The sequence below is a fragment of the Oncorhynchus keta genome, chromosome 10 (assembly GCF_023373465.1).
Source record: "Oncorhynchus keta strain PuntledgeMale-10-30-2019 chromosome 10, Oket_V2, whole genome shotgun sequence".
Classification (NCBI taxonomy): Eukaryota; Metazoa; Chordata; class Actinopteri; order Salmoniformes; family Salmonidae; genus Oncorhynchus; species Oncorhynchus keta.
The window spans coordinates 78,184,382-78,198,167 of NC_068430.1; the positions used below are offsets into that span (position 1 = coordinate 78,184,382).

The 13,786-nt window shown below is 45.8% G+C and overlaps 1 protein-coding gene across 2 annotated transcripts; it reads left to right on the forward strand.

The window, feature by feature from the left end:
- Positions 1–656: 656 nt before the first annotated feature.
- LOC118370576 (peroxisome proliferator-activated receptor gamma coactivator-related protein 1-like) lies at positions 657–13,271 on the forward strand. Of its 2 annotated transcripts, none has more exons than XM_052528642.1 (9): positions 657–1,053; positions 3,615–3,719; positions 4,617–4,769; positions 5,021–5,128; positions 8,372–10,307; positions 11,262–11,315; positions 11,959–12,042; positions 12,302–12,488; positions 12,541–13,271. In XM_052528642.1, exons 1-9 carry the CDS (start codon positions 922–924, stop codon positions 13,253–13,255), a joined length of 3,474 nt encoding a protein of 1,157 aa, XP_052384602.1. In that variant the 5' UTR covers positions 657–921; the 3' UTR covers positions 13,256–13,271. The 2 variants fall into 2 exon arrangements, with proteins under 2 accessions (XP_052384602.1, XP_052384603.1); XM_052528643.1 differs by having other exon boundaries at positions 659–1,053; positions 12,302–12,434.
- Positions 13,272–13,786: the final 515 nt, after the last annotated feature.

Genomic DNA, 13,786 nt, shown 5'->3' on the forward strand with positions numbered 1-13,786 from the left:
AAATGTCAGATGTGTTCAGACTGACATGGCTACTCTAGTTGTCATGGTGGGTGTGTGCAGGGGCATAGGCTGATTGGTGGTGGTGCCCATTCTTCCTCTCAATCAGAAGTTGTTTTGTAGCTTGCAAAGTCTACCCCAGTTGCTTTTAATGTTTGATATGAAAGTCTCCCACAGTTGCTTTGAATGTTTTAAATCTTAGTGTAAGAACACTTTTAAAGCCTCAAAGGATAAGATGATCCAACTTTCAAAATGAGTCCTTTTTGGCTAGCCACGGGCATTTAACTAGCTAGCTAGGTAGTTGTTTAGCTTGCTAGCACATTCAAGCATTCAAACAATAAACAAACGTGTGAGCTACCAGATGTTGTTTTCAAACTGTCAACAGAGTAGCTAGCAAGCAACAATATATGCTAAATCACAGTCTGGAAACCACTTAAGGGCATTTCACCTTTCAGACAAGTCACATGGCCAGGAATCAGATTTATGTGATTTCAAAATGTGGCTTGAAATATCTGATTCCATGTGCTTTTTGTCTGTGTAGACTCCAGGAAAAATATCAGATTTGACTCAGCTATATACACTTTTTGTATTTGAGTCAAACTTCATAAAACTAGAAAACAATTATTTGACAGGTATACAATCCGTTCTTCGTTTCGGGCAATATGACATGCGTTGCCTTTGACATGATTAAGGTAACTACTGTGCAGGTGCATGACAGCAATAGCATTTGACATGTCAAAGATATTTAATTTGGGGCTTTCTGCAGAGACCAAAGCGAATCGGATGACGATCTGATTTCCGGTCAGTTTTGTTGTTACTTGCAAAACAGTACTTGGTTATGATTTGAGCAAGATACATTGATCCCAGATCTGCGTTTACCGGCAACCTCCGTGTGCTGGCGACCACGTGTCTGTGCGCTGACCAATGGCAACGCTCCTAGCTATAGCTGAACGAAGCCATGTGAGGATCTGTAAAATGGCGGCGCAGTGGCGTGGAAAAGATGAGCTTATAATCACCGGCAACATGGACTTTCTGACCGCAAACACATTCAATGAGGTACGGCTTTGATACATACGTTTACTGCATACATGCGGCAAAATAAAAATTACTTGTACCACTTGTCTTTGGCCTTTTTCATACACGAAAAATGGCAAACCAGCACGCGGTGCCTACACGTGGATGTGAACGGCTAGTAGTAGCTAACATTAGCTGCGAATCGCATGGCGGCATGGGAAAATAACTGCTGGTGACACAAGTAACTAACTTTGTCTCCCTTATTTCACGATTTAGTTCGGCATAAAATAATCTTATTGGCTTTCTGCAAAGTAATACCTGTCTAAGTTGCCGTGACAGTAAGTTGAATGTGCTATAATTCAATGGGGAGTCAGCAAAGTTTCTTCTCTACTCGGAAAAAGCGATGTTCTGTCTGCTGCTAACGTTCATAGTTGCTGGACTCGCACACCTTCTGAAGACTGGTCGTGTTGGGTATCCGGAAGCTGGCAACAATGAATTGTCGGTTGGCGTCAATCAAAAGCAAATAATCAGATTAAATTGTTGAGTTTATTCTTTCGAATATTCTGCATTCACGTGGCTGCCGATATGGATATTTAGCAAAGTACTGGAACACACTCACTGTCCCATGCATAGCAGACAGGGGGACACATTACTTTTGTAATGTTGGAACGGGTACGGTCCAAGTGTTGGCATGCTACCTATGTCAACCATGGGCTCATACAAAAGTACATCCAATTCCTCTAAAATGCACCCGTATTTTACTCATTGTTTTTATATCATTGCATTTAGATTGCCTTTGCGTACCACCCATTTCAGTTAACATCCTCCATATATCATTCACACCTGTCAACACTGGTCTCACACCCAGGGTCTTGTTTTGTTGAACGAACAGCCGCTTTACTCTTGTGGCAAACAGCAAACAGTTGTAGCAAGTGTGATTGTATAGGCCTACCATTGACGTTAATAGGAGTGTCAGGCACCTCTTTGTACTACTATACTATCCCGCTCAATTAAAATAGATGATGTTTCCTGAGAGGTAATGAGGGATTAGTACAGAGGCCCTATGGGTTCTGGTCCAAAGTAGTGTACTATATAAGGAATAGGGTGCCATTTGGAATGGGCTCAATAATAATAAATAACAAATAACGTTAAGCCACGTTTTTCTGTTTTCCCCTTTCTGCACATTTTACAATGCTCCCGTTGTTACTGTTCACTGTCTGCTCTCATCTCCCACACACGTATTGGTTGGGTGACTCTGAGAAGAGAACACTGACTGGGAACTCTCCCAAATGGCACCCTACTCCCTATAGTGCACTACTTTTCACCAGAGACCTATTGGCCTTGGTCAAAAGTAGTGCACTGCACTTCATATGTAATAGGATGCCATATGGGATTCAGCTTGTGACTAATCACGTTTCTCAAGAAAGCTCCATTTGGATCTATAAGCCTTGGTCATAAGTAGTGCACTGCATTTGGGAATAGGGTGTCTTTTGGGACGTTGCCCCATAATCATATTATAGACAGACAGTGTCCCAGCAACAACCACCACACCCAGGGAGGGGCCTGTTGTTGTCAGGGAGGACAAGACAACGGCCTGTTGTTGGATAAATCAAACTGAAGTGTGGGAAGACTGTCTGAACATTTCCCTCCTCCGAGAGTGCAGAGTCTGAAAACATGGCATGCAGACACACTGCATACAAACGCAGCCTCATGGACTAACTGTCACTTTCTATGACAAGACAACGCATGTCCTTATGATGCGAGACACTTTGTGCTGCTGTTTTTACACCTCGTTGGATAAATCAAACTGAAGTGTGGGAATGACTGTCTGAACATTTCCCTCCTCCGCCCCCGCGTCAGGGCTCTGCTCTTCAACAGTCTGAAAACATGGCATGCAGACACACTCATTCTGATGGGAGGAGGAAGCATACAAACGCAGCCTCAACAAACACTATTGACTAGCTGCTTGTTTTATTGTATTCAGACTGCCCTTTGAGTTATGTTCCTCAAGTGTCTTTCAGGAGAAATGTGTTCACTTTCTCAATCTTTCCTTAATTCCCCCCGTCCTTCCTCTTTGCCACTTTCTCAATCTTTCCTTAATTCCCCCCCGTCCTTCCTCTTTGCCACTTTCTCAATCTTTCCTTAATTCCCCCGTCCTTCCTCTTTGCCACTTTCTCAATCTTTCCTTAATTCCCCCAGTGTCCTTCCTCTTTGCCACTTTCTCAATCCTTCCTCTTTGCCACTTTCTGTAAATACATTAAAGAAGAACATATGAGATTTCTCAATATTCCCCCCGTCCTTCCTCTTTGACAAAGTAAACAAATTCCCCGTATTTCTTTGGAGGAAGAACGTCAGAAGGGAGGGACTTTGGACCTTCTCCTCCAATACGGTTGGGAAAGAGATGAGGAGATGGGATGCGGGGAATCACAAAAATACTTATGATCGAGCAACTGTTTCTGTAGGCTGCGTTTACACAGGAGGCCCATTTTTGCTTTGCTCTTTTGACCAATCAAATCAGATCTTTTTCCCAATAATTGGGCAGCCTATTTGCCTGACTCGTGATTGAACTTGTTCTCCCTTTCTGATCTTGTTGCTTGTTACAGGCTGTCCTGGGTAAAGGGGAAGTCAGTGATCTGGAAATGGACACTCACTCCTGCCTGGACCCTTCCATCCTGGCTATGTTTGAAGACTCCGCCGTAGCTGCAGAGGTCAGCATCAGGACATGATATGTTGGCCAACATTCAGATATACTGGGGCGTATTCATTACGCTGATTCTGTTGTAAAACGTTTCTTAAATAGAGTGCAAATGAAACGAGGAGGGAACTACCTGAATTAGTCCAATAGAAACGTGCTACAGTTTGGGTCTTAAACGGTTTCTGTAATGAATACACCCCTGATGTAGACCCTGTTCCCGTCTGAGACCGGTTCTACATCAGTGGTTCCCAAACTTCAGGTCGGGACCCAATCTGGGGTCCCCTGAGAAAATGTGTGATCTTATCAAACAAATTAAGATTTTTAAAATCTTGAAATGGGCATAGAGTACAACATTTTAGTGTCGACTAAGGGCCTTTTACACTATTAGAATGCTCTTTCATGTCATTATTATGGGTTGGGACAGCCTGCGGGGCATAAAGTGCAGGAAATATCGACACACAGCGTTAACTAGGGAATATCATGTTGCCAAGTGGGTCCCCTGCATTTTCTACTGTCAGTTTGGAGTCGTGTGCAGAAAAACTCCTGGTTTACATGAACTTGTCCAATTAGAAACACTCTGCCTGTTCCTGTCCAATTAGAAACACTCTGCCTCTTCCTGTCCAATTAGAAACACTCTGCCTGTTCCTGTCCAATTAGAAACACTCTGCCTCTTCCTGTCCAATTAGAAACACTCTGCCTGTTCCTGTCCAATTAGAAACACTCTGCCTGTTCCTGTCCAATTAGAAACACTCTGCCTGTTCCTGTCCAATTAGAAACACTCTGCCTGTTCCTGTCCAATTAGAAACACTCTGCCTGTTCCTCTGCAACTATTGTTTCCCGTCACAGAAATGAGAGATGCCATTTGTACTATTTTTAATTCATTCAATTTATTTCATTTGTTTTTTTTTAGACTAGGAGCAGACTGGATGAGGAGAGTGAGTCCACGTTGTTGACAGCTCTAACGGAGATCCTGGACAGTGTTGACGATGAGACCCTGTCTCCCTTTGACACCCTGCCTGACACTGGGCTCTTCTCTGACCAGAGGCTACGGGACAACTCCCCGGTGGGTAAAAACCAAGTGTGGGTCTGTGTGTGTGATTCAGAATTAATTGAGAATTAAGAGTAACCAGTGGTCCTGCTCTGAGACGCTGTGTGAAAACAGTCCCAGGTGTTCTTGTTTTGATGAGAATCAGGGGTACCACTTTTATTTTGGTTTTATCTGTAAGTCATGCTGAAAATGGTGTGTCTGTGGGAGAACAATGTGATTGTTGTTTTGTAATTACTGTATTTCTCCTGTTTGGTGTGTTTCTCCAGTTGAGGCGGCTGCTGAGTTTAACACGGTCTCCACCTGATAAAGAAGCACTCTTTCGTTCCATAAAGACCCCCTCTTCAACTTCATCCCCCTCTTCCTCTGTTGGAAAGGTAGAAACCTCATCCCTTTCTGTTTTATGGAAGTGTGTGTGTCAGATTAGGATTAGCTGTACTACTACTGGTAATCCCTCCTGTTAATCTAGGTTTACAGAGTTAATTTCAATGATAAAATAACTACTAGAAGAGTGCTCTCCAACCCTGTTCCTGGAGAGACACCCTCCTGTAGGTTTTCTCTCCAACCCTGTTCCTGGAGAGATACCCTCCTGGAGGTTTTCTCTCCAACCCTGTTCCTGGAGAGATACCCTCCTGGAGGTTTTCTCTCCAACCCTGTTCCTGGAGAGCTACCCTCCTGTAGGTTTTCACTCCAACCCTGTTCCTGGAGAGATACCCTCCTGTAGGTTTTCACTCCAACCCTATTTGTAACTATCCTGGGGTGTATTTATTACGTATTGCAACGGAAACCGTTTACTGTTTAAGAAGCAAACATAATGAAATGGGGAGGGTCCTACTTGAATTTGTCCAATAGAAACTCGATTTGATCCCAAAACGTTTTTCCGTTTGGAGTAAACTGTTTCTGTTGCAGAACAGTCATTTAGCTGTGGCGCTTCGCTTTTTTCCGTTGCAGGTCTGCTGACCGCAAACTGGAACATTCTGTGCAACTTCCGACGCGCGTTTATTGTGACCACTGAGGCTGTACCAGCCTTAAGTTAGTGAGTAGACTACTGTGGCTATTTGATCATCATGTAGGCCTACCAGAGTAGCCTACCAGAGTAGCCTACCAGAGTAGCCTACCAGAGTAGCCTACCATTTAAAAACAAGGGAGACAAATGCATCCCATAACATTTTAACATGGAAATAGCTGTTCTATCATTCAGCCTACAGCAGCAGCCAATGTGTGGTGTTCAATATAGGCTACATTCCATGAGACTTGTAGGTCTTGACATGAACCTGTTTATCCACTTGTCCTTCAGATAAGGAGGTGACTGAAAAATGTTGTTTGATGCAAGAAACCATTTTACAAAATAAAATACATAATTATTCCCATACCGTTATTATAGAAAATCAAGACATTATGCTTCCCTCTGTCTATTGGATAATTGGCTCATTCAAGGCCATCTCAAAATACAACACTGCCCCTTTAAGACATGCAAATGCTCTATACTTGACTGGCTTTTCAAAGATGTTTAGAAATGCAAACGTTTTGTGCTCTTGTAGGAAGCAACCACTGCCCCCATTGTTAACTACAAATGATCTATAACTGGGCTAATAACTCACTAACTAGCAAAGGATATGAACAAATGTGCACAGGTGGCTACATGCAGCTCTCGTTTTGATCTCAAAACAAGCACGTGCTGTCCAGTGGCCATATATGATCCATATATGGCAATGGCTATTTTCATATAGGCCTACTGCGGCTCTGATTGGTTATGGTGCACTGGTCTGTGTAAGGGTGCATGTCAATGCAATAGAATCCTACTCCGATGCGTTCTGCCTACAACAACATCACTGGTCTGTGTAAGGGTGCATGTCAATGCAATAGAATCCTACTCCGATTTCTGCCTACAACAACATCACTGGTCTGTGTAAGGGTGCATGTCAATGCAATAGAATCCTACTCTGATGTGTTCTGCCTACAACAACATCACTGGTCTGTGTAAGGGTGCATGTCAATGCAATAGAATCCTACTCCGATGCGTTCTGCCTACAACAACATCACTGGTCTGTGTAAGGGTGCATGTCAATGCAATAGAATCCTACTCCGATGTGTTCTGCCTACAACAACATCTCTGGTCTGTGTAAGGGTGCATGTCAATGCAATAGAATCCTACTCCGATGCGTTCTGCCTACAACAACATCACTGGTCTGTGTAAGGGTGCATGTCAATGCAATAGAATCCTACTCCGATACGTTCTGCCTACAACAACATCACTGGTCTGTGTAAGGGTGCATGTCAATGCAATAGAATCCTACTCCGATACGTTCTGCCTACAACAACATCACTGGTCTGTGTAAGGGTGCATGTCAATGCAATAGAATCCTACTCCGATACGTTCTGCCTACAACAACATCACTGGTCTGTGTAAGGGTGCATGTCAATGCAATAGAATCCTACTCCGATGCGTTCTGCCTACAACAACATCACTGGTCTGTGTAAGGGTGCATGTCAATGCAATAGAATCCTACTCTGATACGTTCTGCCTACAACAACATCACTGGTCTGTGTAAGGGTGCATGTCAATGCAATAGAATCCTACTCTGATGTTTTGCCTACAACAACATCACTGGTCTGTGTACATGTCAATGCAATAGAATCCTACTCTGATGTGTTCTGCCTACAACAACATCACTGGTCTGTGTAAGGGTGCATGTCAATGCAATAGAATCCTACTCCGATGCGTTCTGCCTACAACAACATCACTGGTCTGTGTAAGGGTGCATGTCAATGCAATAGAATCCTACTCCGATACGTTCTGCCTACAACAACATCACTGGTCTGTGTAAGGGTGCATGTCAATGCAATAGAATCCTACTCCGATGCGTTCTGCCTACAACAACATCTCCTGCACAGTTAGTTTTGCATACTAAGTCCTGCGTAGTTCCTTTTGTTTCTGTATGTTGCATTGAAGGTGACTAACATTGAGTTGATTCGATCCCAATTCCCACAGTAAAGGGAAACGTTGATAGTGTTTAACTAACGGGGGAAACTCTAGAAAGTGGAGCGAAGTTCAATCTCGTGCTTCTCTGCGCGGGCTGATATTTCATCTGCGTGGCAGTCCGAGGCGAGCTGTGCAACCGCTCACCGTAGAGGGACCATTGGCAGTCACATTAAAAAAAAAAAACTATTTCGTTCGAGGCGTACTTTGAAGATGCTGGAACAGTCAACATTTACTTTTCCTCTGCAAACAAAGCGAGTTATGAATAGAAAAATCTGTCAACCCCATTGTAGAATTGTTTATCTATTTCTGTGCAAGATAAATATTCCTCTGGAGGTTATGAGTACCGTAGGACAAGCCCTGCACTGGAGTAACTGGTTTGATTTCAAATAAGAAAAACGGGTTAAAGATTTACATTCGTTTTAATGTACTAAATGAAATGCCTATCATAATGAATTTGACATAAATGTGTATGGGATTGGGTTGTGTCATAGTTTGGAAATTATATACAAAAAACATGGGATTGAGTTTGTCATGAAAAATAATATAGAGAATGATATCTTTATTAAAAATAGAGCAATAGCGAGTGCGATTATGAGCATAGCTGGAGTAACAGTCTTGACGTCGTTCTTCCTTCCAGGTTGAGACAGTCATTCCAGACAGACCCTGGAGGACTAGGCTAACTCCCAGAGCCCAGGGCTCTTCCACATCCACACAGAGGAGCGATGGAGAGGAGGAGGGGGGCGGCAAGGTCCACATTCACAGCCCGCCTCACGGCTTCAATCTGACCAATCAGGACTCGGGAGAACTCTCCCTCGACCGATCAGAAGTGAGAGCGCTGAACTCTGTAGAGAAGGACCATGGCTACTCCTCTACAGTGTCCCTGGTGGACCTGGTGAAACTCATGCACCCCTACTGCCTGAGGGTGTGCCTGGATGAGGAGGGGAAGGACTGGGTCAGCACATCCAGGCAGGGGGCCTCCTCCCTGGGGGAACGGAGCGCGGACCAGAGTGTACCCCTGGAGGGCGAGGTGTGGAGGTATACAAAGCCTGGTTCGGAAGAGAGCGACGAGGAAATTGATGTGGACGGATCAGATGACGAGTGTCCCTCGGTAGGAGGGATGAAGGATGAGAAAGAGGGGGATGGAGAACAGGGAAGTAAAGGTGAAGAAGTGAAGCAACTAAAAAGTCTACTTGTGAAGTGGGACGGGCCCACAGAAGGCCAGAAGACCAAGAACAAAAAAAGAGTGAGCTTCGGACCTGTCCTGGTGACATCCTACGAGCTACCAGCAGCAGACGAACCTGACTTAAACGTGCTCCCGGACTTGAGCGAGCTCACCAGCCAAATCAACACCAAAACAACGACCATTTCCCTCACCACATCCTCTCCGGAGTCTTCAGCAGCATCTTCAAAGGACAGCCAGCATCAGGTTGGAACTGACTTGCCTGAAAGGACCGGAGAAAAGTCGTCGTCGGAGCCTCCACCACAGCGAGGCGAGTCCAAGCCCAGACCGGCCCTCAGTCTCCAGCAGTACCGCCTGCTGCGTCAGCAAAGACTACCCCTGGTGGGGAAACCTGAGAATTACACCACCAAATGGCCCTCTCTACCTGAAACCCCCACGGAGTTGCCTCCTATACCCTATTTACAAGGACCTAAATATAACATGTGGGGACCAACGACACCACATCATTACATAGGAAGTAAAACAGGGGGTGATGTCAGTGAATTCAAGCCTATAGCTAAGACAAGGACGAAGATGGTCTCTCCTGCTTGTCCCAGTAAACCTGGTAAAGGTATTGGCATCAATGGATCAAAGCCTGTAAGAAGTGGGACTAAGACTCCTCCTACCAGCTCAGCTTTAAAGCCCAAACACAACTCAAAGGAAGCTAAATCTGCAAATGATGTTGGTGTATTAAAGCCTATTTGGACTGAGACCATCTCTCCTGCTAGTCCCTTACCAAGTCCCAACCTGAACTCCAACTCAGTGGCGGGTCTGGGCCAGAACAGGACTAACCCAGAAAAGAGTGCTGTTGCGGTCAGTAGCGACCCCCCAAACCCTGTCCTGGTCCCACTACCAGGAACCCGTCCATCTTTGGATAGATTTGATAGGAGCTGTGGGACCAACCAGGGGAAGCAGGAACAATCTCTACCTCCATCCACCACCCAGGAGTCTCCAGGACCCAAGCCCAAAATGGTGTTCTGCAACCGGGATCCAAGCCTGAAGAGCAACAGTCTCCTCCTTGAGATCCAGCGGAGGTTCTCCACCAAACAACCATCGTGGAAACCACTTCACACCCAAAACACTGCAGAGACCACGAAACAAGGGGATCAGCCTCGCTCTCTCAGCCCAAGGAAAGGAATCGAGACGGTACCAGAAGGGTCCAAGTTTTCCCCAAGTGCACCAGTAATGGCAAGTCCATCGTCCAGCCCCTCAGTCCATCCACCCACCCATGCTGTTGCTCCTTACCCAGAGATAGAGAGGGCAGAGCGGGTAGCCATTGGTAACCTCCCCCGTGTCCGACTGTCCACCTCTCCAGAGAGTAACACCTGCATACAGACCCCCACCTGCGGCACAGGTAAGCCAGATGAGCCATAACACACATATAAACAATATATTTTGTTGTAGGGTGAAGTTGACTGATTTTGGGTCAGTTTAGTATTTTACTTACTACAGGTTAAGGTTAGGTTTGGGGGAGTGGACTCTGATCCTAGATCTGTACATAGGGGAAACTACACCCTGAGAATATATTTCTTCAGATAAAGCTAATTCAAATCAAATGTATTTATATAGCCCTTCGTACATCAGCTGATATCTCAAAGTGCTGTACAGAAACCCAGCCTAAAACCCCAAACAGCAAGCAATGCAGGTGTAGAAGCACGGTGGCTAGGAAAAACTCCCTAGAAAGGCCAAAACCTAGGAAGAAACCTAGAGAGGAACCAGGCTATGTGGGGTGGCCAGTCCTCTTCTGGCTGCCGGGTGGAGATTAATAACAGAACATGGCCAAGATGTTCAAATGTTCATAAATGACCAGCATGGTCAAATAATAATAATAAGGCAGAACAGTTGAAACTGGAGCAGCAGCACGGCCAGGTGGACTGGGGACAGCAAGGAGTCATCATGTCAGGTAGTCCTGGAGCATGGTCCTAGGGCTCAGGTCCTCCGAGAAAGAGAGAAGGAGAGAATTAGAGAACGCACACTTAGATTCACACAGGACACCGAATAGGACAGGAGAAGTACTCCAGATAGCAGGGGTCTGGACTGGAACCCATGCTGCTGAAATAGCAGGGGTCTGGACTGGAACCCATGCTGCTGAAATAGCAGGGGTCTGGACTGGAACCCATGCTGCTGAAATAGCAGGGTTCTGGACTGGAACCCATGCTGCTGAAATAGCAGGGTTCTGGACTGGAACCCATGCTGCTGTGGTGTTCTGCAGGAAGCAGCTTAGAACACTAGACCAGCAGAAAGTTCACCTCGACGAACTGCCACTGTCCCTGCATTCAGAAACTGATTTCTCTTGGTCGCGTTGCAGGAATCCAAGCCCCAGATCTGACCAGCCTTCTGGAGCGGTTTGAGGAAACACAAGGTGAGTGAGGGATCAGTGGGGTTTCGTTAATTCTCTCCCTTTCTTCTTCCAGCTATACTACGTCCCATCCATTCTGGGACTTGCATTAAGATGTATTGATTTGGTTGATGCATACATCCCAGCTACCCCTGTCCTTGTCATCTTACATACCTATAGTCCATCTGTAAATAGCCCATCCAATCTACCTACCTCATCCCCCATATTGTTTTTATCTACTTTTCTGCTCTTTTGCACACCAGTATCTCTACTTACACACCATCATCTGCTCATCCATCACTCCAGTGTTAATCTGCTAGATTTTAATTACTCTGCTACTGTGGCCTATTTATTGCCTTACCTCCTCACACCATTTGCACACACTGTATATAGACTTTTTTTTTGTTTCTATTGTGTTGACTGTACGCTTGTTTATTCCATGTGTAACTCTGTGTTGTTTCTGTCGCACTGATTTACTTTATCTTGGCCAGGTCGCCGTTGTAAATGAGAACTTGTTCTCAACAAACTTACCTGGTTAAATAAAGGTGAAATGTAAAACATCTTGAACATGGTGATGGAAAAAGGCACAACAGATCCTAAATCAGCACTTCTACTCTAAGATTGAACCCCTGATCTTGCCTCTTCATGTCTGTGTCTCTTCCCACAGCCAAAGAGGAGACTGAGAGTGAACCTGAAGGCAGTCCAGATAGGAGCCCTGTTAGAGATGAAGAGCCGAGCAACAACACTGAAGGTGAGTTAAAGGAAGGACTCAGCCTGGAGACTTGCACCCTATTACCTCCTTAGTGCACTACTTTTGACCAGAGCCATATATGGGCACTGGTCAAAAGTAGTGCACTATAAAGGGAATAGGGCACCATTTGGGATGAAACTGTTCTTCGACTTAATTTCTAGTCTAGTCAGCACAGTTGCTCAGAGGACTTTGCTGTGGTTATTCTCATGCTTTAGAACAGAACTTCAGTTCATCATCTGGTTTGTTGCTTTCTTTCCAGGGATGCTGACACTGCTGGGTGCCTATCTCCTCAGCACCCAAGATAAACTCTGTCTTCCAGCACCCACTGGCTTTCCAGAACTTGTCAACACACTTGAACCCCTCAGAACTCCGGAGCCCCTCAGAACTCCGGAGCCCCTCAGAACTCCAGCACCCCTCAGAACTCCGGAGCCCCTCAGAACTCCGGAGCCCCTCAGAACTCCGGGCCCCTCAGAACTCCGGAGCCCCTCAGAACTCCGGGCCCCTCAGAACTCTGGAATGTTGCGATACTCAGGAACCTCTCAGCACTCAGGAACAGGCCCCTGCACAGCCGTGCTGGAAACCTCTTACCCCTGTCGCACCTCAGAGGAAGCAACCGGCGACCCCCAAACCTCTCCCTCCCAAGGCCATCCAAATCATCGACCCCCGTCCTCTACCACCCAAAAAGGCCCACCCCCTCCCCCCAAAGCCCCCTGTCATCCCCCCTGAGTTCCAGACACCAGTATCTGTCTCCTCGGACCACGACTACTGTCTATCTCAGGATCAACCAGGGAGTAATACTACTATGTTATGCAGCAAAAGACAAACCATACTCCCCGACCACCAACCAATTCCCAACCCCTCCTCAGTGCCCGGCACACAGAACTCTGAGAAATATTTGCGGCAGCAGCAGCCAGTGGACTCCAGGACTGTTCCAGAGACACAACTTCCCTCAGACTCTGCTCCGCCATCTACAGAGAGCTCCCCCTCTAGGACGGATGCCATTACTGCAGGGGAGACACAGGAAGAGAGAACCAGCCCCTGCATCCCCTCCCCTCCTTCACCCAGTCCCCCTGCCAGAGGTAGGAGGTCGTCCCGGCGCTATCGGACAAGGTCTTCATGCTCGGACTCAAGCTCTAGGTCCCCTTCTTCATCGTCATCTTCCTCATCCTCCTCCTCTCGATCCAGGTCTCGCTCTCCACCCCGAAAGAGGTAGGTTCAAATTCTGTGTGGTGACTGTTATCGCTCTTGAATTGAAGTTGGGGAGAGAGGAGGGGGGGCATGTTAGTGGGTGTGGCCATGTTAGTGGGTGTGGCCATGTTAGTGGGTGTGGCCATGTTAGTGGGTGTGGCCAATGGTAAGGTACTTTTTTGTTGTTGCTGTTTTAAACCTAATTTCTTCCAATTCTACATGTTTTGTCATGAGGCTGACAGAAAAAAATATCAGTTTTTAAAGATAATTTTTTTGCAGTTTTACACATTTCGCCAAAGCATAAAAACACGTTATGACATCAATGACATGAGAGGTTTTGAACTTCTCCCTGACTGTGTTCTTTTGATTTTGGTGATTGTTAGTTCTAAAAGATGATCTTCAAGATAAATGGCTCCACTATATCTACAACATACTTTACATCTGGTTTTAGTCATTAAGTTTACACTCAACTTTTTACCCCCCCAAAATGTATTTTCTTTCTTTAACCCATGTCCTCTTTCCTCTTTGTCCAACCCCTCTCCTCCTGCCTCCCCAC